Below are 27,810 nucleotides of genomic sequence, written 5' to 3'. Positions count from 1 at the left end.
ACTAGCAAAGGAAGTATATAGCACTTATATTTATTGTTTGATTGATTGAAATATATTATAGAATTATTGGACTAGATGAGATAATTCCAGCCTTATGAAAATTTACCCAGTTTTTAAAATTACCAATTAAAGACAATAGAAGAGGAAGTAGCTTTAAGTTCTAGAATAAAGGATTTAGATTAGATGATTAGAAGAAAAATTTCTGACAATGAGGCTTACTAAATTTTAAAGTGAGTTAACATAAAGTCTGATAGGGTTTTCTTGTCTTCAGAGGTAAATTAGATTTCTCTCTCCCTGAGGTGGCTTAGGTAAAGATGCACCTGCAGGTAGGTAGCCCAACTGATAGTCCTTGACAGCCTAAGAGTCGATAAAGGTCTTTGGCTCACCTAACCACAATCAGTCACAGTCTCAGTGGGTAACCATTTTGCCTGCATTTTCTAATCTTCTTGACTGATTTAATGATTAATTTGTTTTACTGGCTACCAAGGAATTTTCACAGTTTTTTCTTTTTTCTTTTTTTTTTTTTGACACAGAGAGAGAGAGTCCGTTCACATGCTCACATGAGGTGGGGCTGAGGGGCAGAGAGAGAATTGTGAAGAGGCTTAAGTAGGTAGGTTCCACACCCAGTGCGGAGTCCCAAGGTAGTGCTCCATCTCATGATGTTGAGATCATGACCTGAACCGAAATAAAAAGTTGGACACTGAACTGACTGAGCCATCCAGGTGCCCCTCACAGTTTTTCTTCACAGTTTTATTTAGTAATAGGAATGGCTCAGGTTTATTTATTTATTTTTAGTTATGTTTATTGAGGTTCAGTTTATCCTTTTTGGTGCACCATATATGTTTAACAAACATATATGGTTGCTTTTCAAATAATCAAGAAAGCCTATTTATTTATGTCTTGCTTGGGGAGGGATGCAATAGCAGGACAGAAAAGAGCAAATATATAGTGACTTTTGGGGTATTTTTATGAAAACCGAGGTCAAGATTTGTCGACAGTAGGAATTGACTGCTTGAGCTCTCACAAGTGGAATAGATGAATTCACTTAAGTCTATCTCGTGTTGTTAATATTGACTTGCCCTGGTCCTTTTAGAATTAAATTTATGTGGTCACTGGTCTTCTGAAGCATTAGGAGTGGAAGAAAGGAGGAGTCAATTATAAATGATTTCAAGATTAAGAAGTGGGTGTTGTTTCTGTGTGTTCTATTCCATTTTTGTTCCACTAGTAAAACATTCTGGGGACTCTAATTATATTCTAGTTACAGCAACAATAGATTCTGGATTTTTCAGGACAGATTCATTTCAAAGATTCTGTCCTGTTGTTTCCATAAATAATGTAAAACTCACATGATATACTTTGGTTGTTGGCTTAAAAAATGTGATCACTGTAATTTATAACAGCAGGGAGAAGACTGGTTTATAGGAAGCTCCACTTCCTCTTAGCCTGTATCAAGTGCTAAACTGGGTATTTACAGGGTTGGAAGATCATGATTGGGCTGCACCTAAGTCATTCAGAGCCTGAGGTAGAGAGAAAGAACTACCTCCTATTGAACGTCTGCTATGTGTATGCTTGGCAGAGTGTTAGGTGATTTCCCTGTTGACAGCTACTCTGGCTAGAATTCCGTTCCAGATGCAACCACCACTTAAATAAAACAAAACACGTATTCCTCATGGTGTCTAGTTCATTAATACAAGTCACAGCTGCCACACCCTCTATAAGATCCTGGCACCATAATTAGGTTAATAGAGACTCTTAAGGTTTGAAGGGATCTTTGAGGTCATCTAGTTAAAGGGGTGGCAGCTGTTTTCTTCACCACCGAGTCTGCAAATCAATGTGCTCAATTCTCTCAACGGAAGTGCAAAAAATATCTGGGGATATACTCTCCTTGGGCGTCAAGTTCATATAAAAGATAGAACAATGATAAGCAAACGTGAAGCTCAAACTATGTTCCAGACTGCAAAGGGCAATAGGGACCAAAAAAAAAAAAAAAAAAAAAAAAAAAAAAAAAAAAAAAAAATCTTTACTGGGGCCCTCAGACAATAAAAAGGAAAACAACAACAACAGCACAAACAAAAAACCTCCCAAAACCAACCCCAAACTGGCGGAGACGTAATGTGAGGGCCTGGAATTCAGTCGGAGGCCCACATAAAGGGATCCTGATGGACACAGGTAAAACCCAAAGCATCGTCCCTTTCTTCAGTTTCAACAGCTCTGAAGTACTAGGCATCCTGGATCCTCTTCTTCACCCTTTTATTAGAAAGCCGGGGAATCCTCTCCTTTTCTATGGAAGAGGGTGAGAGAAGGGGCCTCAAGGTGCAGGTACAATAGAAAACAGGTCTTTTCTCTTATGTCTCAGTTCAAACAATTTTCCTAGAGGCAGGGGAATACATTTCACGCCCTCTCAAGGTCCCTTCGGTTCAAGGATACTGTCATTCTCTGGCTGTACTAGGGGGAGGGCCTGCTACGTCCAGGCTGCCATGGAAACACGCCGCGGTGTTCCTTTTTCTTACGTGGGGCGGGGCACTCTGCCTCAGCCACCAATTATCCACAGGGTATCTTGAATGGCGGACAGCAGCAGCGAATGGGCGAGCTGATACTGCGTGACGCGACGGGAAAAGGGGGAGTTCGCGGCCGGCGGCGGCGGTGGCTACAGCGGCGACCTGGGGATCGAGCTGGAGGGAGCTGGGAGCGTGCTGGGACCTCTAGCTCTAGCGCGAGTGATCTCCCGCCGGGATGCCTGGTACTATTTGTAGAAAAGTGGGGGTGCAGTGAGCTCTGAAGGCTTGGGTTTCGGGTCTGAAGGGATGGCTGACCGGAGGGGGCGGGGTGACAAGCATGGCGGCGGTGACGGGGAAAGGGTTGGAGGGCCCTGAGAAGGGGGTGGGGAAGCAGTAGCTGGGAAGGCTGGGTGGTCTTGAGGAAGCGTGAAGGGCTGTGGGTGTTCTGGCAAACAGATTACAAAGCAGCCTTTTGGGGGGCCATAGAGGCGCCATAAGGACGTAGGGAGGGTTGTGGGGGATGGAAAAAGAGGCGGGGAAAGAAGAGGTTAGGAAGGGGAGGAAAGGGTGTCTACGGGGAAGGTAATGGAAAAGAAGAGGGGGAGAAGGATTGGCAGGCTGATAGTAAATAACGAGGAAATCAGGCTTTGGGAGGTGTGGTAGGAAAGTGCTTGCAGCGATTGTAAATATAATCTAATTAGAGCCCTAGACGGGTCCCCTTTCCTAGCTCTTGCACTTCCGCCCCATTATTTAAGCTCAGACTGCGTGAGGAAGGCTAGTAGGTTACACCGAACTGATCTTTTGTTATTCCATTCCAGGGGAGCAGATGGACCCCACTGGAAGTCAGTTGGATTCAGATTTCTCTCAGCAAGACACTCCTTGCCTGATAATAGAAGATTCTCAGCCCGAAAGCCAGGTTCTAGAAGATGATTCTGGTTCTCACTTCAGTATGCTATCCCGACACCTTCCTAATCTGCAGATACACAAAGAGAACCCTGTGTTGGTGAGTGATACCTTGGTTGGAAGTGATTGAGGAGAAATTACTTTTCATTTAATCAAGACCAATCAGCAAACATAAGTACTTAGGAGATCACTATCTCTTGGATTAAAATTGGTTGTAAAAATGAAACAACACATTCACAAAAAGTATGCCTCATTTTGGATTATTTCATATATAGTGGGGATATTAAGTATGTATATTTTCTAGGATGTTGTGTCCAATCCTGAACAAACAGCTGGAGAAGAACAAGGAGATAGTAATAGTGGGTTCAATGAGCACCTGAAAGAAAACAAAGCTGCAGGTGAGGTGTTTAAAGCTATTAGTCCCTTTTGCAGGAGTGCTCTTGTGGAGCTGGGTGGATCTAAACATGTGGTTGTGGTGAATGTACATAAGAAGGTTTAGCACAGTATTTGGTGCATAGTAGGCACTCAAAAAGTTGATTTTTTAATGTAGCTGGTTAGATTGGATTGTCTACATTTCTAAACTTGCATTGAAGTTTGGTGGTAAATGCCTTTTATACTAATACCCAGTTATTTTTTTCAGAACCTATGGATTCTTCTCATTTGGACACATGTAGTTCCATCAGTCAGGTCATTGAACAGTTACCTCAGCCAAACAGGACAAGCAGGTATACTAGTGTTGGCAGGAATTTATTTAAATTTATTAATGGATGAATTCTTTCATTTGTGCGTATTGCCTTATCCCAAGGATAAAAGGATTAATGTTATTTTTGTGAATTAGAAAGTGGGATTTGAGGATTGTATTAACTAGTACATTAATACTGATGGCTAGAATCTCTTTTGTAAAGGTAATAACATTTTTACACCTGTATTATTATTTTTGTGATCTATTTTGTGCATGTAAAACAAAATAAGCATTTTTCATTCTTAGCATAGATATGACAGTAGGAAAAAAAATCATCAAAAAATATTTAGATATAGGGAGCCTGGGTGGCTCAGTGGTTTAAGCTGCTGCCTTCAGCTCAGGTCATGATCTCAGGGTTCTGGGATCGAGTCCCGCATCGGGCTCTCTGCTCAGCGGGGAGCCTGCTTCCCTCTCACTCTCTGTCTGCCTCTCTGCCTACTTATGATCTCTCTCTGTCAAATAAATAAATAAAATCTTTAAAAAAAATATTTAGATATATATTATCAAAACTGTTAGGCATGCTTTTGATGTACCAACTAAATTACCCTACCTTTAGAACGACAATGTTTAATTCATACCCTAAACAGCGTTGAATTTTTACTTCGTCTTATGTTTAGTTTTATATTGTCCATTTATTGAGTTTATTCTCTGTTAGGCATTAGTTGGATGTTTGATATATAGTCCCATTTAATTTCATCCTTAAAGTAGCTGTATTGTGAAGACATTTTATTATTTCCATTACATAAAGGGGGAAACTGATGGGTGAGGAAGTTAAATAACTTGCTGTAGCGTACATTGGTTGTAAGTGATGGCTGAGCTTTGAACCCTCCTGACTCAAGTGCCTTCCCTTTCTTTTTTACTACTCAGTACTTCTTAATCTTCCTCCTAAAATATCTAAGATCAAAGGAGAACTTAGACAGCCTCAGGGGCCTTGTGATGGCAGGGTAGAAAAGGGAGCAGTCAGAGAGGAGAATGTTAGGTTGAGGTGGTGAAAGAGTATGGTTTTCTCTTAAGAAAAAAAAAATTCTTTAAAAAAAAAATTCTATTTAATACTCTGCACATAAATTTTTTCTCCCAAATCACCAGTTGGATACTTTAGAACAAGCTGCAAATTGGTGGGTTTATTTTGGCCTGCAGGTTGTTTCTGTTTGGCCCACACATGGTTGTAAAATATATTTACATTAATTGATAGAATTTTAAAATGAGGAAATTTTGCATAAAACTTGGATTTTCATCTTTTGGCATTAGCAGTTCAGGGTAATACAGCTCTGATATTATTGCTAACAATTGGCTGGAGCTGTAAGTAGCAGCTTACGTCTGCTTAGATGGTCATGAGAGCTATGGTCTGTTATAGATCCTGTAATTCACTGTTGACTATTGAACATGGACACTGAAGCCAAGTATTCAATTATTTTTTTATTTTTTAAAAATATTTTATTTATTTATTTGACAGCGAGAGAGTGAACACAAGCAGGGGAAGTGAGAGAGGGAGAAGCAGGTTTCCCACTGAGCAGGGAGCCCGATGCGGGGCTTGATCCCAGACTCTGGGATCATGACCTGAGCCCAAGGCAGACACTTAACGACTGAGCTACCCAGGCGCCTCCCAAAGTTTTCATTTATTGTAGTGCTTTTGCTTTTCTTCTTAGCCACTTCACTCATTTATGTAACCTTGTTTTGCTTTCTGTAGGCATTAAGTTTATGGTACTTCTTTAGGAACATATGCTTTGCTTATGTTTTTGTGGCCCCTTGGTTTGAACTAGTGGGAACAGGAATTATACATACCCCTTATTGTATATGAAGCAGTGCTGTCAGAGAAGGCCCATGCTACTGCTTTTCCCTTTTTGCATCAATGTGTTGCCCTTTCTCAAAACAAAACAAAAAACTCACAAAACACCTTGAATGTTTACATTCAATAAATGTGCAGGCACTGTGACAGGTGTTTTAAAGGGGCTTTGCCATCATGGAGCTTATAATTTAATAGACAATTATTGAAATCATTACATAAGTAGCTATGCAGTTACAATTGTGATCCTTGCAAAGGAGGAGGGAAAATATATAACCTAATCTGTGTGATAGAGGTAGGCTTCTCTAAGGAATGTAGTGTAAACTATAAATATGAATTTGTTAGCCATAGTTGAGGGGTTGGGCAGAAGTTTGGCATGTGGGGGGAGGAGCTTTCCAGACAGAATTATATGTGCAAAGCCCGTGAATCTAGAAAGGACTTGGAGTTGATTTCAAGAGATTGAAAGCCCTTCAAAACACATGTATGTTTATTTTTTAAATGTTGTCTTTATTCATTAATGCAAGTATTTTGAAAAAAGCTGTTTCTGAACTTTTCTACATAAAATTCCAAAAAGATCTTCCTCTCTTATCTAGTGTTCAGTTGATATAAGCTGATGGCCCTAAACATGGAGCATCCTAAAATACACTGAAGATAACCCTGTCAAACGTCTTACTTTATTTTTGTAAAAATTTTGAAATTAAGTAATCTCTACACCCACCATGGGGCTCGAACTCATAACCCCAAGATGAAGAATTGCATACTCCATTGACTGAGCCAGCCAGTGGCTGGCTTTTTTAAAAACTTTTTTTTAAAAAGTTAAGGTTAAAACATGCAGTTTTAAGAAATAATACTTGGAGATCCTTTGTAAACTTTGCCCATTACCCAAATGGTAATGTTTTACAAAAAAATACTATAAATTCATAATGAGGCTATTGACATTGATAAAATCCACTGCATGTCCTTAGGTTTCCCTAGTTTTACTTGTGTTTGTCTGTGTGAATTTTTATAAAGTCTAGTTACCTGTGTATCTACCATTGTGGTCAACATACTGAATGGTTCCAGCCCTACAAGGATCCCTAGTGCTATCCTTTTATAACCATTAGTGAACCTCTGGTGATCACTAATTAAGACTGTCCTTCGTTAGTGATATTTTGTCATTTCAAAATATTATATAAATGGGAGCATACATCATGTAACCTTTTGAGATAGGCTTCTTTCCATCCACATAACTCCTGGGAGATCTGTCCAAATTGTTGCATGTATCTGTGGTTCATTCCTTTTTATTGCTGAGTAGTGTTCCATGGTGTGGATATACCACAGTTAAACCATTTACCTAATGAAGGAAATATGGGTTGATCTGGTTTATGGCTATTACAAATAAAGTTGCTCTGAACATTTGCATGCTAGTTGTTGTGTGAACGTAAGTCTTCAAAGCTGGGATAAATGGCCAGGTGGTCACCTACATGTTTAGTTTTTTAAGAAACTGCCGAAGTGATTTCTGGAGTGACTGAATCATTTTATAGTTTCACTAGCAGTGTAAGAGACCCAGTCTCTCTTCATTCTCACCAGCATTTGGTGGTGTCACTATTTTTTATTATGACCATTCTGATAAGTGTATAGTGATAATCTCATTTTAATTTGAGTTTCCCTAGTGGCAAGTAATGTTGAACATCTTTTCATGTGCTTATTTGCTATCTGTACATCCTTTTTAAGGAAATGTTCATGTGTTCTGTCCATTTTCTAATTGGATTTTTAAAAATTGTGTTTTGAGTGTTCTTAATATATTCTAGTTATTAATCCTTCATAGGATATGTGGTTTGCAAATATTTTTTTCTCACCTGATAGCTTGTCTTTTCATCCTCTTCAGAGGGTTTTTCACAGAACAGATTTTTAATTTTGATGAGATCTGTCAAATATTTTTAACAGGGCAATAAAAATACTTACTTAATTTAAAGATTTTATTTATTTATTTGACAGACAGACATCACAAGGAGGCAGAGAAGCAGGCAGAGAGAGAGGAGGAAGCAGGCTCCCTGCCAAGCAGAGAGCCCGATGTGGGGCTTGATCCCAGGACCCCAAGACCATGACCCAAGCAGAAGGCAGAGGCCTTAACACACTGAGCCACCCAAGCGCCTCAAAAATACTTAATTTATTTAAAAAAAGGGCTTTTGGGGCACCTGGGTAGCTCAGTCAGTTAAGTGTCTGACCTTGATTTCAGCTCAGGTCTCCAACTCAGTATTTCAGGGTCATGAGTTCAGACCCCATGATGGGCTCCATGCTGGGTGTGGAGCCTACTTAAATAAAATAAAGATAAAAAGCGAAAAAGAGCTTATAACGAAAAGCAGGGTCCTTTTCCACCCTTGGTCCCCTTTCACAGAGGTAGCCGTTTAAGTGTGTTTTAACTTCTTTGAGAGGTTGTTGTCCTAGCTCTCAAATCTTTTGTAAAGCTAACACCATTATACTGCCATTTCTTATTTTATCAAATTAAGACAATTGAATTCCATAATGAAAGATGAGGATTTAACTCAAAACACTCCCAAGTTTTGATAATAATTATTTTAGTTCTAAATTTTATTAGCTACTTTTATATTTCTAAATAATGTATTTAAACCTTTGTTTTCTTTTCCATCAGCTTTAGACAGTGGAAAAAAATTTAACATCAGTATTTTTTGTCTATAATCTGATTTCAGGCCTTTTCAGATTCATTTAATCATTCTATGAATATTTGTTGGGTATTTCCTATATGCCAAGCACTGTTGAATTTTGGAGATGAAAAGGACCAGAAGAAATAAAAATCATAGACCTTAATAGAGCAGCTTACATTCTTGTATGAGAGATATACATAATAAGTAAATACATAATAAGTAAATAGTATGTTAGACACTGATAAGGGCTGGAGAGAGAAATATAGCAGAGAAGGGGATAGGAAATGTTAGAGCTGATTTCCAAGTTTAGATAGGGTGACATAAGGAATGTTTCACCGATGGGACATTTGATTAAAAGTTCTTAAGTGATGTCTGCTGTTATCTGGGATTAAGTGCAGTCCAGGCATAGAGAACAGCAAGTGCAAAGGCCCTGAGGTAGCAATGTGCCCAGAATATTTGAGAAATGGCAAGGTTAGTGTGGCTGGAGGAGAGTGATGGAGAGAAATGGGAGAAGAGGTCAAAGAAGTAAAGGGGGAACCAGAATATGTAAGGACTTACAGGACAGTGTAAGGAATTCAGGTGTTACTCTCTTAGTGAGATAGGAAAGCATTTAAGGGTTTTAAACAGAGGAATGACATGATCGGATTCAAGATTTTAACAGGATCACTCTGGCTGCTGGATTAAGAATAGACTAAAGAGTGAACAATTTTTATTTGTTGATTATGCCTTGTAAAGGCTGGAGAAAAAAATTAAAAGAAGCAAACCATAAATGACTCTTAATCTCACAAAACAAACTGGGGGTTGCTGAGGGGAGGTGGGGTTAGGAGAGGGGGAGGGGGTTATGGACATTGGGGAGGGTATGTGTTATTGTGAGTGCTGTGAAGTGTGTAAACCTGGCGATTCACAGACCTGTACCCCTGGGGATAAAAATACATTATATGTTTATAAAAAAAAAAAATTGGAAGGGGAGGCGAACCATAAGAGACTATGGACTCTGAAAAACAACCTGAGGGTTTTGAAGGGTCGGGGGTGGGAGGTTGGGGGAACAGGTGGTGGGTAATAGGGAGGGCACGTATTGCATGGAGCACTGGGTGTTGTGCAAAAACAATGAATACTGTTACACTGAAAAAATAAATAAATTTAAATACTGAAAAAAACTATTTAAATAAAATTAAAGAGGAGAATAGACTGAAGGGGGAGCAAGGGTAGAGGCAGGAAGACCAATTAGGAGACTACTGTATTTATTTATTTATGGAAGGTCTGTGGCTGCCTTTGGCTCATGGTCCTGGGAGTGAGCCCTGCATAGGGCTCTCTGCTCAGTGGGCAGCCTGTTTCTCCCTCTCCCTCTGCTCTTGTTCTGCCTGCTTGTTTTCTCTCTGTCAAATAAATAAATAAAATCTTTTTTTAAAAAAAGGTTTATTTATTGTAGAGAGAGTGAGAGTGTACATGCACACAAATGGGAGGGGGAGAGGAAGAGAGAACCCCAGGCAGACTCTGCAGTGAATGTGGAGCCTGGCGTGGGACTCGACTCCATGACCCTGTGATCATGACCCGAGCCAAAACCAAGAAGTTGGATGCTCTACCAGCTGTGCCGCCCAAGCATCCTCTGAAATAATTTAGGCAACATATGCCTGTGGCTAGACCAGAGTAGAAGTGGAAGAGGAGTGGTGAGATGCAGGATTTTTTGATTGGATGTGCAATATGAGAGAAAGGGTTGGTAACAATGATACCACATTTTTGGTTTCAGCACTAGAAGAATAGAGTTGCTGCTAGAGGAGATGAACAGGAGTGCAAGAGAAGGTCAGGTTTAGATGTATTGAAATTGATTTGCCTTTTCATTGAATTGAACAGTTGGAGGCAATTGTTGTCAAATCTGGATGGAGCTCAGGGGGATGGTGTATCTAACTGGAGGTTTAAATTGCACAGTCATAAGTATGTGGATGACACTCAAAGCTGAGTCTGGATAAGGTCATTAAGGAAGTGGGTGAAGGTGGAGAAGAGCTCCAGGGACTCCCTGAGCCTACCAGCGTTTAGAGGTCAGGAAGGGACATGAAGCCAAACCACCAAAAGATACTGATGAAAAGCCAAAGTATGTGATTTGCGTTGTTTCATTGCTCTTCTACATTTTGTCATGTTTGCTTTTGGACTTTCCCTTTATTTCCCAAGGTTATGTAACTGGTCTAACTGGTTATAGGTAGTGTTCTATTTTATTTTTGTGGAAATCTTTACTTAGTCCCATTTCCTTGGATCATGGTCCCCAACTTCACAAATTTGTGTTTTCACTTCTTTATGCTCATTATAGTTATGTTTAGTCGTCTTTGTATGAAACATTAAATGTGTAGATAGTTTCAAGGAAGCGAAAAATGGTACCTATAATTCTGCCACCCAGAGGCTAATTGCTGTAAACATTTTGGCATATTTTCCCTCTTTTTTGTGTGTGCACTTGATATATGTGTAGTTGACATGTGTAAAGTAAAAGTTTGTTTGCTGACCTTTTTGCTTAACAACATGGAATTTTTCCCATGACAGTTAAAACTCTTAATAACATTTTCCCCAAGTTTTTTATTTTAAAAGTTTAAACTCACAGAAAAGATGAAAGGATATTACACATTTGTATATATATGTGTATACACACACATATATAAACATACATATATAAAATACATGTTTTGAGGGGCTGGATTGTTTGAAACTAAGCTGCAGACATCTTAGTTACCCTTATATACTTTAGTATCGTTCCCTATCATGTAATACATTATCTTACATTATCGTAATACCAGTATCACATGTAAGAAAATATTAATTCAGTAATACCTAGCAAAATAGTTCCTACTTAGATTTTCACGGTTGTATCAGATGTCAAAATATATTTTACAATAAACATTGTCTCAAGTATGTTTATTTATCTATTTAGTTATCCAGGATCCAATCCAGGTTTTTTACACATTGTATCTGTTTTTTTCAAACTTTTTTTTTGTTAAAGATTTTTATTTATTTGACAGATAGAGATCACAAATAGGCAGAGAGGCAGGCGGTGGGGAGGGTGGGGGAAGCGGGCTCCCCACTGAGCAGAGAGCCCAATGTGGGGCTCGATCCCAGGACCCTGGGATCATGACCTGAGCTGAAGGCAGAGGCTTAACCCACTGAGCCACCCAGGCGCCCCTCAAACATTTTTAATAGCTGCATAATATGTAATTTTATGGATCAGGAAATTATTTAATTATTTCCTTAATGCTGGCCTTATAGGTATTTCTTAATCACAGTAAACATTGAGAAATAAGTTTGTACAAGGATTTTTGCACATTTCAAATTATTTCTTGAAATTACTGAACTTATTGGGTTATAAGCATTTTTTAGAAACATCTTTCCAAATTGTTCTCCAGAAGGTTCTTTTAGTTTATAGCAAACTAAATAGTGTTATAAATAGTATATAATGACAGTGTTTATCTCACCTCAGCTTTGGGCAATGCTGAATGTTAGTACAGTATTTATAATTTTTTTTAAAGATTTTATTTATATATGTGAGAGAATGAGAAAGAGAGAGAGAGAGAGCATGAGAGGGGAGAAGGTCAGAGGGAGAAGCAGGGAGCCTGCTGGGAGTCCAGGATCATGACCTGAGCTGAAGGCAGTTGCTTAACCAAATGAGCCACCTAGGCATCCTGTAATTTTTTTTCCCCTAATTTGATGGGCAACAATTAGTTTCTCTGTTTTTCTACACGTTTAAAGATACTTGTATTTCTTTTTTTATGAGTTGTCTGTTCATTTATGTCAGGGTTCTTCATATGAATTCCTTATGTTCTCTGGATGCTGTTCTGTTTGTTGGAGTATTTTTTCTAATTGTTGTCTTCTACTTTTGTTTATAATGTTTTTTGACCTGTAGTGTTAATTTCCTTTAAATATACAAGCCTCTTACCAGAATTTTATTCAGACTGATTCTATATATATACTCTAAGGTTTTTTTTACTAAAATATTTTTGTGATCTGCGTCTGGTTCAGTTGATGTATTTTTGAGTCCCTTCAGTGCACATCTAATGTATATCTTCTCATGTCACTTGCCAGTAATTTTTTCGAGAGTAAGATTTTTCTCTCCCTGGTTATATTTTTTCAGAGAAAGGTAAAATTCCAAGTGTGTTTGTTCCTTTCTTCTGTTAAGTGTTTGTGCTATTTAATTCTGCACGATGTTTTTTGAGTTGCTTTCAGGTGCTTTCTGTAGAAAGAAGCACTAATGGGGGCCACGCCTTTTACGTTTTCCAAATTTGCTTAAGATTTTGGTGTGTGGGGATGTCACAAATAAATTTCGAAAGATACTTTGAGCAAAGTGTCTGAACCTGTCTGGAAAGACATAATTGTGTCTTTCTGCCGTTTAGTGTTTTGGGAATCTCAGTGGAATCTGCTCCTCCTGTGGGGGAAGAGAAGGAAGAAGACGTGGAAGATGAGGAGGAGGAAAAGGAAGAAGATACTAGAGATGGTACTATCACACACTCCCTTGGTGCTGAAGGTAGCTTTATGCTTTTCTGGATAGTAGATTGTTCTAAGTCCCTTTAATATAAGCATGTAGATTTGTAAATTTTTCTTTGTCCGTGGGGCACCTGGATGGCTCAGTCAGTTGAACGTCTGCCTTCAGCTCAGGTCATGATCCCAGAGTCCCTGGATCAGAGAACCCCACCTCGGGCTCTCTGGTCTGTGGGGAGTCTGGTTCTCCCTTTCCCTCTGCCCCTCCCCCTGCTCCATCTTGCTCTCTCACTCTATCTTAAATAAATGAATAAAATCTTAAAAAAAAATTTCTCTTTATGGGGTCTTAGATTTCTCATCCTTAAATTGAGAATAGTCATTAAGAAATTTGCAGTTGTCTAAGATACTCCACCTAATTTGATGTTCAGGAATTTGATACTTATTGGATAGTCCCCATTCTGCGTCTTCTTTTGCATTTGTTTTTCAAGTATTTTGGGGATGTATGCTTTGCGTGTGGAAGTACAATCTGAATTGCTGTATGTGGGTATGGTTTATGTGTATTTTTAGAAAGTAGACATAGACTACCTATATATTAGGTGCTCCTAAGGTTTTATAACATGTAATTTTTTACTTCATTACGTATTTTCCTTTTCATTTTTAGTGCCTTTATTCTTTTTATTTGTTTTATGTTCATATAAACATATAAACATATAAGCATATGTTTATGTTTTTTTAAAAGATTTTTTTTAAGCTTTTTTTTTGGTAAAGATTTCATTTTTTTATTTGACAGACAGACACAGTAAGAGAGGGAACATACGGAGGGGGAGTGGGAGAGGGAGAAGCAGGCTTCCCGCTGAGCAGAGAGCCTTATGCAGGGCCTCTGTCCCGGGACACTGGGATCGTGACCTGAACTGGAGGTAGTCACTTAAAGACTGAGCCGCCCAGGCACCCCAGGATTTATTTATTTTAAAGAGAGAGAATGTGAGTGAGCGCAGGAGCTGGGGGAGGGGCAGAGGGAGAGAATCTCAAGCAGACTCCCAGCTGAGCATGCAGCCCCGCTGTGCTAGGCTCAATCTCATAACCCTGAAATCATGTCCTAAACCAAAATCAAGAGGTGGGATGCTTAACCCATTGAGCCACCCAGGTATATTGAGTTCCTTTATTCTTTATTTTATTTTGAAAAGCTTTGGGGCAAGGCTTTGGTGTGGAGGACTTAAAATGACCCCCCCCCTTTTTTTTTCTAAGGAACAGCACCTTACACAATGCATAATATTGTGAGATGCTACCTAATTTCTTGGGATTTTGTTTCTAGATTCTGCCTCGTCACAGTTGGGCTTTGGAGTTCTGGAACTGTCTCAGAGCCAGGATGTTGAAGAACATACTGTGCCATATGAAGTAGCTAAAGAGCCTCCACTGTCAGTAACCACCAACTCTACGTATACTAGGCTGTCTGATGTGGATGCTAATACTGGTATGAAACATGTTTTCAGGCATTCGGAATTGTGTATAAGCATTTTTCTCCTGAGCTAGAGCTAATTGTTTTTTTCCTTGATACATGTTATTGTTTCTAAATTAATATAATCTAAGTTAATATAGTAAGGTTGTCTGGCAAATACTTGTCAGTTGATGGCTTGCAGATTAAGTTTTTGTAAGTGGGTTACTGGTTATTTTCCTTTTTTGAAATGATGCCTGTATATATTTTGAAATTGGACTTCTCTTTTTATTAAAATCTTTGCCTTTAAAAAAGCATTTGGGACTTCTGGTACCTTGAAAAATTAAATGTCTCCTTCCTGTCTTTTAAAATTTCAAGGGACTAAGCATGAAGAACAGTCCAGTGAAGACACCCCCACAGCAGAACAGCCCAGTAAGGGTGTCCCTGTGGCAGCACAGCCCAGTAAGGATGTACCTGTGGTCGAAGAGCAAAACCCACCACCTGCAAGGTAAACCCTGCTCTTTCTAGAAAGTATTTTTGAGTTTCTGTTTTAGGGTCACACTTGCTTTACTTGGCTAGGTGCATGTTTCTGGTCTGGTGGAAACACTGATTATTTACAAATTCTTGCTGTGTCCTCATCTCATCTTTAGGTATATTACAAAGTCATTTTATTGCTGCTATAACTATAAGCATGACTCCTCTTTTTTTTTTTTTTTTTAAGATTTTCATTTTTAAGTAATCTCTACACCCAGCGTTTTGTCCTCGAATTCACAACCCCAAGATCAAAAGTCGTGTGCTCCACCAACTGAGCCAGCCAGGTGCCCTATAAGCACGACTCCTTAATTTTTGCTTGTTACTTCTCTCTCATCTTTGTCTACAGAGGCACTGCTTATGGGAGGACTTCTGCCCTCTCTAGTGTTATGAGAGGTCACATGACTATTTGAAAATCTGTTCCTATATTGAGGAGCAGCCAGATTGCTTTGGGTCCTCAGGTATCCTGTGTCTGAAAGTTTCTGGTATAGCTGTAAAGAGGTATTCTTTTCTCAAGTCCTCTGCGCCCTAACTTGGTAGGAATTAGGCATATTTCTCTGCTCTGCCTGTGGTGATTATTGTATTCTAAACTTCATTACCTCTGGTCAAAAGCTCAATATGGCAGAGGAAAAGTGGGATGTGTCCAGTTTAGGGGAGGTAGTGAATAAACATTCAGTTTGTAATCTCCTGCAATAGAAAAGGTGAGGAATGGGGTCCTGAATAAAGCTGAATATCAAGAGAAGTTGTCTTTCCAATGCAAAATACTCAGCCTAACTTGGGCTGACTTTTTAGGCTTTTCTTAGGAAGTTGCTCTTGTAGCTAGTTATGCTATCATTTTAGTATGTGAGTCTCCCAAGTCTCTGGAAAGGGGCCAGGATTGAGTCTTACACGTATGAGTAGTATTGGTATGAAGGATTCTTTTTTTTTTTTAAGATTTTATTTATTTATTTCACAGAGACAGAGAGATCATAAGTAGTCAGAGACGCAGGCAGAGAGAGAGAGGAGGAAGCAGGCTCCCCGCTGAGCAGAGAGCCTGATGTGGGGCTCGATCCCAGGACCCTGGGATCATGCCCTGAGCCAAAGGCAGAGGCTTTAACCTACTGAGCCACCCAGGTGCCCCGGTATGAAGGATTCTTGGTTTGGGGCTTAGGTTGAGCAGATCAGATGGTCAAGGCCAACAATAGATGGTGTGTGGCAGTAGCACCACTGATGATTCACACCCAAGCTCCTTTTTGTGGAAGGTCCTCATTAGGACTGGCATTGTTGTGGTCTGGATCAGAATCCTTCATGCTTCCCTAGATAACGGTATATGTAACACAAATCCTTAAATCACTTATCAGAAATCTTGGCCAGCATGCTGCACAGCAGTGAGCAAAGTTGAAAACAAATATTGGTGTGAGAAACAGGCTTTGAAATGGGCTGAGGATTTTATATCACAAAAAGTAGCTTAATTCACTTCCAGTGATTATTTATATAAACTGGAACCACTGGAAATTTTGAAATTAAAGGAAAACACAAAACATAAGAAGCTTGTTAATTCAAACGTGAATGCATTTGAAAATAGCAACTTGTTCTCCTGGTGTTTTGAATTTCCTAGGTCAGAGGATATGCCTTCTAGTCCCAAAGTATCTTTTGCTGCTGTGGAAACAAATGAACGAGTAACTGCTCAAGAACTCTTGCAAGGTGGACTGAAGATTCAGAAGTCACCAGAGCCTGAGGTTTTGTCAACTCAGGAAGACTTGTTTGACCAGAGCAATAAAACAGGTACAAAGAGTAATTAGTTGCTGTAGCTCCTCTTCTCCAAAGATCTAAACTTTATTTCTGTTTGGAGGCTACATTTAAGTTAGAAGGCACTTTATAGGTATGTAGACTTGTTTGTAATGTAGAAGGAAAATGTGTTTCTACCTGATAGATGAGAAGGGCTTTTTGGGAATGGTTGCTGGTAAACATTTTATTTATTTATTTATTTATTTAAAAGATTTATTCATTTGACAGACAGAGATCACAAGTAGGCAGAGAGGCAGGCAGAGAGAGAGGAGGAAGCAGGCTTCCTGCTGAGCAGAGAGCCCGATGCGGGGCTCCATCCCAGGACCCTGGGATCATGACCTGAGCGAAGGCAGAGGCTTTTGTTTGTAAGGTCGAAAGAGCACCGAGGTGCCCCTGCTCGTTAACATTTTAACATAGTTTTCTCTCTCTGGAATAATAATAATAATATAGTAAATTTAATATTGTGGACAGAGTAGCTATTTCTGTCATCATAGATCTTTAGATCTTAACTATCATGATAATTAAGGGTAAGTTTTCATAATCACCTGGACAACAGTTTACCTACTCATCTGTCAGAAAGAGGAAGTTACAGTCTAGCAGAAAGAACATAAAACTTAGAGACTGGAATGGTGTTTGTTTCACATTTTGCTAACCTCCACCATTCCCCCATTCTGAAACCTGATAGAGCCAGAGACCTTCAGTAACAGCCAGCAAAATATATGCTGGTTATAAGGAGGGAAGAAGAGAAGGTTATATTCCTTTACTCTGCGGTGAATATGTTCAAGACATTCAGAGGGTCACCAGAAAAACTTTTTTGGCCTCTCACTGAAGCTATTAGGTTGTATTTAAGAAATTCCTTTTATTTTATTTTATTTTTTTTAAAGATTTTTTTTTTTTTAAATTTGAGAGAGAGTACGTGTGTGCTTATGTGAGCTGGGGCCAAGATAGGGGGAGAGAGAGGGAGAGAGAGAAGCAGAGACCCCCCACTTTCCCCTCACTGAACAGGGAGACCAAGGTGGCCCCAATCCCAGGACCCTGGGATCATAACCTGAGCCAAAGGCAGACACTTAACTGACTGAGCCACCCTGGCATCCCTGTATCATCAGGTGTTAACACGCATTGTTTTGATGTCTCCCTTCTGCATCATGGCCTGAGCTTTACATCACCTTAGGCAGACCTTGGAATAAAAGGCTCACTTGCTGCTTTATAATAGAAGCTTCACAAGACAGAAGAGCAGCCAAGCAGAGGTATTAGGTTTCTGCCATTTTCCTCCAAGCTTTGGTCATGATAGAACTAAGGAGGGGCACGTGGGTGCCTTGGTTGGTTAAGCAAGTGCCTCCATCTCAGGTCATGATCCTAGAGTCCTGGGATTGAGCCCCACATTGGGCTCCCTGCTCAGCTGGGGGAGTCTAATTCTGCCTCTCTCTCTGCCCATGCTCCTGTACTCTCCTGCTCACTCTCTCTCAAATAAATAAAATCTTCAAAACAAAAACACAAAGGAAAACTTTTTGTCAATTCTGTATTAAATAAATCCATATTTTAGGATGCCTGGGTGGCTCAGTGGGTAAAACATCTGCCTTCAGTTCAGGTCATGATCCTGGGGTCCTGGGATTGAGCCCTGCATTGGCTCTGTGCTCAGCACAGATACTGCTTGTCCCTCTCCCTCTGCCCCTCCCCTCCACTTATGCACATGCCTCTCTTTCAAATAAATGAGTAAAATCTTTTTTTTTTTTTTTGGTTTTTTAAAGATTATTTATTTATTTATTTATTTGACAGAGATCACAAGTAGGCAGAGAGGCAGGCAGAGAGAGAGGAGGAAGCAGGCTCCCCGCTGAGCAGAGAGCCCGATGCGGGGCTCGATCCCAGGTCCTTGAGATCATGACCTGAGCCGAAGGCAGAGGCTTAACCTACTGAGCCACCCAGGCACCCCAAATTAGTAAAATCTTAAAAAAAAAAAAAAAAGGAAAGAAAGAAAGAAACCCATAATTTAGCAGTGGGGGGCGTTTGAATGGTCACTCAGAATTTGTGTTAGCATCCATTTCATTGACTACACTACAATTAGAAAACAGTTTCTGCCCTCTTGGAACATGGTTGGAAACATGGATATTACTCTTCTTGCCGTACAGAGTCGTTTCTTTCTTTTTCCCCTTCCCTTCCTTATTCCCTTCCCTCTTTCTTTCCTCTTTCCTCCTTTCTTCTCTAATACAACTCCGTGATGTCAATCTGAGAAGCAAATGCAACTAGAATTTCTCTCTCTCTCTCTCTTTTTTTTTGAAAAATAGCTTCTGATGGTTGCTCTACTCCTTCAAGGGAAGAAGGTGGATGTTCTCTGGCTTCCACACCTGCTACTACTCTGCATGTCCTGCAGCTGTCTGGTCAGAGGTCCCTTGCTCAGGAGAGTCTTTCCACGTAAGTAAACCTAAAATAGCTCTGCCAAGGAAACATGTATCTGAGGGTGTTAGGCTAAGGTTGTAAGAGCTAAAATTGTCTACTAGTCCAGAATTCTTTTTAAAACTAAAAGGCAAACTCTGGGCTTTAGAATTTTTGGGTTAAAAATTTAGTGGACCTATTGAAGGCAGGTAGCTCTTCTTTTCTGTTTTGAGGTTTTATAGTAGTAGCCCAGAGGTTCCACTAGGAAGAAACCACCCAGTTTATGTTCTCTTACACATCCAAAACGAGTACTCTACTCCTCCATTTGACCAGCAGTTCTTTCCATTTAGCAGCATAGGGGTGGAGAATAGGTTATACTAGAGTTGACAGTAGTTAGAGTTCTTTATTTATGGCAAAGAGGTTGCCTTTTTTTTTTTTTAAGATTTTATTTATTTATTGACACAGAGAGAGAGAGAGAGATCACAAGTAGGCAGAGAGAGAGGGGCCACATCTGAGCAGAGAGCCTGATGTGGAACTCGATTCCAGGACCCTGAGATCATGACCTGATCCGAAGGCGAAGGCTTAACCCACTGAGCCACCCAGGCACCCTTGCTTTTTTTTTTTTTAAACAAAATGTGCATAATCTTTCTGATCTTTCTAATTAGGAAAAAATGGTTTTTTTTTTTTTAAGGAAAAAATGGTATTAATCCGAGTTCTGCAGATGAATTTATTTTTTAGCACTTTCTCTTCTTTGTAATCCTGATGTTCTTTTGTCAGATTGTTTATTTCTCTTATAATCATATGGCTTTATCCTTACTCTTTTTTTCTTTTTTTTTTTCCATTCTAAGTTTGGATAGGTATGGTATGAGAAATAGTTAAGTATTGTTCATTGCTCTTCCACCAACCTCTGGTAGCTGTTTGAGAGATTGCTAATAAGATTTGTCTGATTGACTTAGACATTTTTGCTGTTAAAGTAAAAAACAAATGCAAAACTATGGCTACAGTAAAATAACCTGTGAATTCTCTCTTTATATAAAGGAATTCCTCAGATCTCGTTGCTCCTTCCCCTGATGCTTTCCGATCTACCCCTTTTATCGTTCCTAGCAGTCCCACAGAGCAAGAAGGGAGAAAAGGTGAGCTCTCTTGATTTTTCTGTTGTTCTCCGATTAGAAGAGGAGGAACACTTCTGCCTTGCAAAATGTACTGTTTCTTTATTTGCTTGAACACTGTGACATTATTCAGTAGGGCTTGTGTCTGACTCACCTTCAGAGATGTGGCCTAGTATAAAGTGCTTTCCTTAGTCCCCTGCTCTTGTAGCACTGCACTGATTCTTATACCAATTCTGTATTGTTGATTTAACTTTTAAAAAGATCCTTAAGGCAAAATGTTTATGTTTTTAAAGTTTAACTCAAAGTAGTATATTGTAGAAGTATATTAATGAAGAACTGGTAGATTAGAAGAGGAGCATGTTGACATGCTTCTGGTGAAAGGGAACCAAAAATTCTTTTGCTATTTATTTATTTTTAAAGATTTTATTTATTTATTTGACAGAGAGACACACAGCGAGAGAGGGAACACAAGCAGAGGGAGTGGGAAAGGGAGAAGCAGGCTTTCCCACTGAGCAGAAAGCCTGATGCAGGACTTGATCCCAGGACCCTGGGATCGTGATCTGAGCCGGAGACAGACGATTAACTGACTGAACCACCCAGGCATCCCTCTTTTGCTCTTTAAAGGTTACTTTTGCTATCATCAAAGCAATTTTAGCCAGGGAGTGGCTAGGAGGTAGTGGTAGAAATTTTAACTTCATTCACATCGTCCTTTGTGGACCTAGTGATTTTATATTATTTTATTCATAAGAAAGAATTCTTTTTACTTAATTTATCTCACTAAACCTCTTTTATTCTGTCCTAGTCTCATATCCAGCCACTCAAGATGTTTCTTTTTTTTTTTTTAAGGATTATGTATGTATTTATTTATTTATTTTAGAGCGTGAGATCACACATACACAGGGGAGGGGCAAAAAGAGAGGGAGAGAAAAAGAGAGGGAGAGAAGGAATCTGAAGCAGGCTCCTACCCAGTGCAGAGCCTGACATAGGTCTCAAATCTCATGACCCTGAGATCATGACCTAAGCCAAAATCCAAGAGTCTGTGTTTATCTGAGCCACCAAGGTGCCCCAGTCAGTTAAGGTATTTTTAAGTTCTTACTACTTCTGCATGAAAACTTTTCCAATAAATTTCATGATTTTCTTTTTCATTCTTTCACTTAACCAATAATGATGTAATAGTTAATATTTATTGAGCACTTAGTGTATGCCAGGCGTTGTTTTGTGTACTTCTCTTTGGTTCTAGGTGCTTTTCTTTCTGTTTTGTTTTGTTTTTTCATTTTTTTTTTTTTAAATTTTTTTTAAGATTTTATTTATTTATTTATTTGACAGAGAGAGATCGCAAGTAGGCAGAGAGGCAGGCAGAGAGAGAGGAGGAAGCAGGCTCCCTGCTGAGCAGAGAGCCCGATGTGGGGCTCGATCCCAGGACCCTGAGATCATGACCTGAGCCGAAGGCAGCGGCTTACACCACTGAGCCACCCAGGCGCCCTGTTTTTTCATTTTTATTGAACCCTCACAACAATCCTGAGTAGTAGGTGCTACTTTTATCTCCATTTTACAGATGAAGAAATAAGTCATGAGAGAATTCACAACTAATAAGTCATAGAGGCAGGATTTGAACTCAGGCAGCTACTTCCAGGGCCAGTGGTCTTATCTGTTGTTTACATGCCTTCTATAATACCCTGCTGTCTCTACTGTCAAGAGATGTAAATATAGAAATATGTTTAATTGTTTTTCAGGTGCAGTTTATCCATGACAAAATTTAATCTTTCTTTTGCCACTAAGTTTGTGTCTGGCAATTTGTGTTGAAATCAGTTGTAGGTATTCAAATGGACTAGTACAACTTTAAGCATAACATGATTAATGATATCTTAGTAAAAAATAAAAGTGAATCCATTGTACAAAAAAATTCCAAAAAAAAAAAAATTCCAAAAAAAATTACAAAAAAAAAATTGATTTATACTTAAAACCATTCCTTCTACTTGTAGTGTGAACATTGAAGATACATAAAAATTACATTAAAAATACTTTCTCCCTGACTGTAAAATAGTTAATACGCACTGTGGAAAGTTTGGAAAGCATATAGGAAAGTAATGAGAAAATAAAAATCATGTGGATATTGCAGTCCAGCTATAATTAATATTAGGATATATTTACTTTCAGAATGTTTTCTATGCATAAAGAAGTATTTTACACACTTGGGGGTATGTTAAGTATATGATTCAGTGTTCTTTTTTTTATGTAACATACTCTATTTTCTCCTGTCAAATGTATTTTAGAGTTAATGTATTTGCTTAATATGTGCCTCTTTGTGTGTCTATATTTGCTTGCTTCCTTCTTTTTCTTTCTTTCTAAAATTATGAACCTAAAGCCTTATTTATTTATTTATTTATTTGACACACAGAGAGAGAGAACAAGTAGGCAGAGAGGCAGGCAAGAGGGAGGGGGAAGCAGGCTTCCAGGGATCCTGATGCAGGGCTGGATCCCAGGATCCTGAGATCATGACCTGAACCGAAGGCAGCCGCTTAACCCATTGAGCCACCCAGGCGCCCCCTTAAAGCCTTTTTTATATGTGGTGCTTAGAATAGTTGGTCTTTAATAAGTGCTTTGTCATGGTGACAGATCAAAAGATGTTATGAAAATACTTATCACAGCTGTAGTAGCATGCTAAAGACGGGTAGCACCAGATTGCAACCTAGCATTAGACTGGGATATGAGGTTGAAGTCAAGTGAAGCAGCAGGGGTAGGTATTGAAGTGAGGCATAGCCGGTACTGTGAGCGTAGATTGCAGTGAAAAACCTGGTGGCATAGACAATGGTCTAGAGGGAAGCCTGGTGGGGTCAAGTTGTAAAAACGGGGGAAAGAGTTGTTGAATAGGTGTTGGGTAGCTACCCAGCTAGCTGGTGGGTTCTGAGGGGGAGCCCGTTACCCGCAGATGGGTAGTATATTGCGGGAATGCAGTGGGGAGGTGGTGGTGAGTGTGTGGGTGGGTGTGCGTGTGTGTGCACCAACGTGTGTGTTTTCCCCCTGGGCAATTTATCTCTTGATTAGTGGCTTGGTACTTCGTTCTTTGATAAATCACTGCTGATGGGCATTGTTAGATTTTTTTTCTTCTGTATTTGTCCTTGCATTCATCTCTCTGGTTAGCAGTTAAGGCAAATATAATGAGTTCATAAATAAGTAGATATTGGAGTGGTGACAAGTTCTGCTTTTCAAGGCCTGTGGCAGAATATACGATGGTTAATTAGATGACATTAATCTGGATGTTCCTATGCCAAATATGAAAAACTGAGTTATAGTAGGGAAAGGGGTTCAGAGGAGCCGAGTTAATGTTTCATGTGGAGGAGTGGATATCCCCAGGTGAACCCCATTTTCATCTATATCTGAGAATTTTGGAAGTGTGGACCTTCCTCCTCCCACGGAAAGAAAGAATTGATAGATTTCTGTGATTCAGTCTACTGTTAATCTGCTTTTCTAAAAATTAAATCATAATTTTTTGAGGAATGGAAATTTCTGTAACATAATTGTTACTAGTGGTATTTTGAACATGAGTGATACTGATTTGTTTTTCCTGTTTTAAACCAGATGAGCCAATGGACATGTCAGTGTTATCGGAAGGAAAAGGAGAGTCTTTTGAGAAGAAATTCCAGGACGATGAACCAGTAGAGACAGAAAATCCTCCTCTCCCACCTGAGTCCACTGTATCACCACAGGCCTCAACACCAGTATCTCAGAGCACACCAGTCTTTACTCCTGGGTCACTTCCTATCCCATCACAGCCCGAGTTTTCTCATGTGAGTATTGTAGAAAGAGTGTTTTCCTCCTAATGTTGTTGTTGTTTTTTTTTTAAACCATCTTTGAGGTATAATTTATAAATCATAAAATTCACCTATTTTAAATATATAATTTAGTGGTATTTAATACATTTACAGAGTTGTGCAGCTGTCATTACAGTCTAGTTTTAGAACGCTTCCAGAGTCACTTTTGTTTAAATTTTGTATTGTCTTGAGCTTTTTGAAAATGTTCGTGCAAATTGGAGGGGATGTTAATCATAATTCTACTGTAACACATTTTGTCTTTCCACATGCCTACTTTTTTTTTAAATGAAGTTGCTTATAGTGCACATATAACTTTAATCTTTTTCTAGGTAACATTGCATCATAATGATTTTTCAGTGTTACACAGTCTTCATACTACCTTTTCCTCTTTCTTCTTTTTTTTTTGTTTAAGATTTATTTATTAGAGAGAGGGCATGCATGGGGAAAGTGAGAGGGAGAGAAGCAGAGTCCAACTTGGTGCTCTGTCTCAAAACCATGAGATAGTGACCTGAGCCAAATCAAGAGTTGGATGGTTGCTTAACTGACTGAGCCACCCAGGCACCCCCATACTACCTTTTCAAAACTTGTATAGTATTTCTCTGAGTGGATATACCATAAGCTAATTAATCACTCCTGGACGGAGAGTATTAAGATGATCTTAATTTTCAAATGAGAAGTTTTCTTCTAAAAGCAAGGGAAAACTAACATCTTTTCTGTGTAATTTAAAATAATAGAGTGCAGGTTTTATTCATAGTGGATTGAAAGTCCTTAATTAAATCTAAGTGAGTATATTATATTTTCAGTCTAAATACCTCTTCTTATAAGAATGTAATCAGGGGGATTATTTTAGTGTTACTGGGAGAACTTCTTTCATGCCTTTCAATTTGTGGGTATTGTACGAAAGTTTATATTTCATAAGGAACAGTAGTGAAATATACTATAAATTCAGTATAGAGATAGTAGGAAGAAAAGTTAAAATTTCGGAGCACCTCGGTGGCTCAGTTGGTTGTCTGCCTTTGGCTTAGGTCGTGATCCCAGGGTTCTAGGATCCGGCCCAGCTTCGCTTCCTGCTCACCAGGGAATCTGCTTCTCTCTCTCCCTCTGTGCTTTCTGTGCTCTCTCTCTTTTCTCTTTCACTTACTCTCTCTTTCAAATAAAATCTTAAAAAAAAAAAAAAGTTCAATGGCCTTCTGCAGTTTTTAAGACTTGTCTGTTTTGTTGGAAATTCCATTTTATGCCAATCATTAGAAGTGACTTGGTAGGGTGGTTAAGAATGATGCCGGAGTCAGAACTTTCTAGACTTACTGCCATTATTGCCATTGTGACCAGTTGGAGCTGAGTCTCAGTTTCCTCATCAAATCAAATTGGGATATGGATACTACCTACCTCAAGGGTAGTTGTGAAGGTTACATGGGTTAATATATATCAAGTGCCTAGATTAGTGCCTTGCATGATTCAGAAGGATTAGCTTTGCCAGTAGTGAAAGAGTGAAGACATGGCTACCTAGAGGTGAAGTCAGTGTTCATCCACTGTACATCTTTTAGTTTTTTGTTTTTCTGTGAAAGTTGTATGTGGATATATATATAGTTCTAAAGAATCATCAGAATTTAGGGATGAGCTGTAAGCACTGACCAAGAGCACTGAGAAGAATTTTCTAGAAAAGGTAGCTGATGTGAAAGAGACCAGTTACAGATGTTTATCAGTGGTCAAACATGACTTACATGGAAATGTGTATCTTTGCAAAAAGGTATCCCTACCAGGAGAAGTGAAGCCTGTACACGAAGAGTTAACTGACTTTTTGAAGAACAAGGCACTGTTGAAGGAATTGCTTCACCTTCAGCATTTACTAAAGATCTCCAGAGCATCTATAAAACCAGCAATAAAAATTTGAGTCAAATAATGATGTTGAACATAGTTCAAAGGTCCTTTGAACCTAAGATGACCTAGATTTCTTTGGATTTATATTTTGAGATGCCTCAGTGGTCCAGGTCTCCAAAAAAACAACAAACAAACAAAAAAAGTACCTTTACAAATCTTTCAAGAATACCTTAACAGTTTTTATGTTAAGGCTCTGTTTTTACTTAATAAACCCTATAAAAGCCAAAAAAGGAGTCAGATGGTTAAAACAAGTTCTCTCTTCACCCCTACCCAGAGACAACCACTTTCATTTTCTTCAGCTTTTTCTTGTGTTATCTCCATTACTCTGTATATCATGATTATATTTTTATGCACTATTTTTAATTTTTTTTAAAGATTTTATTTATTTGTCAGAGAGATTGATAGAGAGTATGAGCATAAGCAGGGAGAGCTGCAGGCAGAGGGAGAAGCAGGCTCCTCGCTGAGCAGAAAGCCCAAAGATGTAGGACTTGATCCTGGGATGACTAGATCCCTGGGATCAGGACCTGAGCCAGAGGCAGATGCTTAACCCACTGAGCCATCCAGACATCCCTCATGGATTCTTTAAAAAAAATTTTAGCGATGCCTGGGTGGCTCAGTTGGTTAAATGTCTGACTTGATTTTGACTCTGGTCATGATCTCAGAGTTATGAGATTGAACCTGGTGTCGGGCTTCACACCCAGCTGGAGATTCTGTCCCTCTCCCTCTGCTCCTCCCTGCTCCCCCCGCCCCCCACCAAAGTTTTTTAGCTATTTCCCCATCTTCTCAGTATAGTTACATCATAATTTTGTTTAAATCATTATTGAATTTATATATTATGAATGTTATAAACACTATTCAAAGCAGAATCTGTGGAATATTATTTTTCATGTTTGCATAATTTCTTGTTTTCTCTGGAATTGATAATATAGTTTTTTTATTTCTTTAGTTTTCTACAAATTTCTCATTTTATCAACCCTAGGCTCTCCACCAATTGTCAAAATCTCCTTTCAAGATGTTTGAGGGTCTCAAACTTCATCTCTTTGGAGAAACCTCTTTTGGAGACTCCTGATTTCTGATCTTTTCTTTTGTTTTTTTAAAAGATTTTATTTATTTATTGACAGAGAGAGACATAGCTAGAAAGGGAACACAAGCAGGGGAAGTGAGAGAGGCAGAAGCAGGCTTCCTGCTGAGCAGGGAGACTGATGCAGAGCTGGATCCTAGGACCCTGGTATCATGACCTGAGCCAAAGGGCTAAAGGCAGATGCTTAGTGACTGAGCCACCGAGGCGCCCCATTTAATCTTTAAAAAAAAAGAAAAAAAATTAACGATTTTATTTATTTAAGAGAGAGAGAGGGAGAGGGAGAAGCAGACTTCCTGCAGGGCAGGGAGCCTGATATGGGCCTGGTTCCCAGGACCCTGAGATCATGACCTGAGCTTGAGGCAGATGCTAACTGACTGAGGCACTCAGCCCCCTCTCCCCCCCGATTTCTAATCTTTCCTGTTTTCTTCTATGCCTGGTGTGTTAATGCACCTCCTTTTCACCACAGTTCTTGGAGGTTGTCTTTATGTGTCTTTGTGTTGGATTCTTTTTGGGTTCCATGTCTTGCTTGGTTTACTCTCTCATTTTGGTAGAGGACATTGTTTAGTAGCATACTCTCTATTCTCTCTCTTTTTTTTTTAAGATTTTATTTACTTATTTGAGAGCACATAAGCAGACTCCCCTCTGAGTGGGGAGCCTGATGTGAGGCTTGATCCCAGGACCCTGCTCATGAACTGAGCTGAAGTCAGACGCTTAACTGACTGAGCCACCGAGGTGCCCCTCTATTCTCATTGTTGACTCATAGTTTGTAGAAGTATAGAATCCTAGGTTGAAATAACTCCTTTTAAT

The 27,810-nt window shown here is 39.2% G+C and overlaps 1 protein-coding gene across 4 annotated transcripts in view; it reads left to right on the top strand.

Moving 5' to 3' along the window:
* The first annotated feature begins 2,616 nt into the window (after nucleotides 1-2,616).
* The window catches only part of TP53BP1 (tumor protein p53 binding protein 1), a 75,119-nt gene continuing 49,925 nt past the window's right edge, over nucleotides 2,617-27,810 (top strand). For 2 of the 4 annotated variants that reach the window (XM_046007686.1, XM_046007683.1), the window contains exons 1-11: nucleotides 2,617-2,740; nucleotides 3,317-3,501; nucleotides 3,706-3,799; nucleotides 4,042-4,126; nucleotides 12,939-13,069; nucleotides 14,336-14,494; nucleotides 14,834-14,963; nucleotides 16,584-16,750; nucleotides 19,036-19,162; nucleotides 20,162-20,256; nucleotides 23,812-24,020. In XM_046007686.1, coding sequence (XP_045863642.1) covers nucleotides 2,734-2,740; nucleotides 3,317-3,501; nucleotides 3,706-3,799; nucleotides 4,042-4,126; nucleotides 12,939-13,069; nucleotides 14,336-14,494; nucleotides 14,834-14,963; nucleotides 16,584-16,750; nucleotides 19,036-19,162; nucleotides 20,162-20,256; nucleotides 23,812-24,020 — 1,389 coding nt within the window. In that variant the 5' untranslated portion in view covers nucleotides 2,617-2,733. The remainder of the gene's footprint in view (nucleotides 2,741-3,316; nucleotides 3,502-3,705; nucleotides 3,800-4,041; nucleotides 4,127-12,938; nucleotides 13,070-14,335; nucleotides 14,495-14,833; nucleotides 14,964-16,583; nucleotides 16,751-19,035; nucleotides 19,163-20,161; nucleotides 20,257-23,811; nucleotides 24,021-27,810) is intronic. The other 2 variants (XM_046007684.1, XM_046007685.1) reach the window with 2 other exon arrangements.

The sequence above is a fragment of the Meles meles genome, chromosome 6 (assembly GCF_922984935.1).
Source record: "Meles meles chromosome 6, mMelMel3.1 paternal haplotype, whole genome shotgun sequence".
Taxonomy (NCBI): Eukaryota; Metazoa; Chordata; class Mammalia; order Carnivora; family Mustelidae; genus Meles; species Meles meles.
The sequence above is the reverse complement of the archived record's forward strand: the minus strand, read 5'-3'. Positions and strand labels throughout refer to the sequence as shown.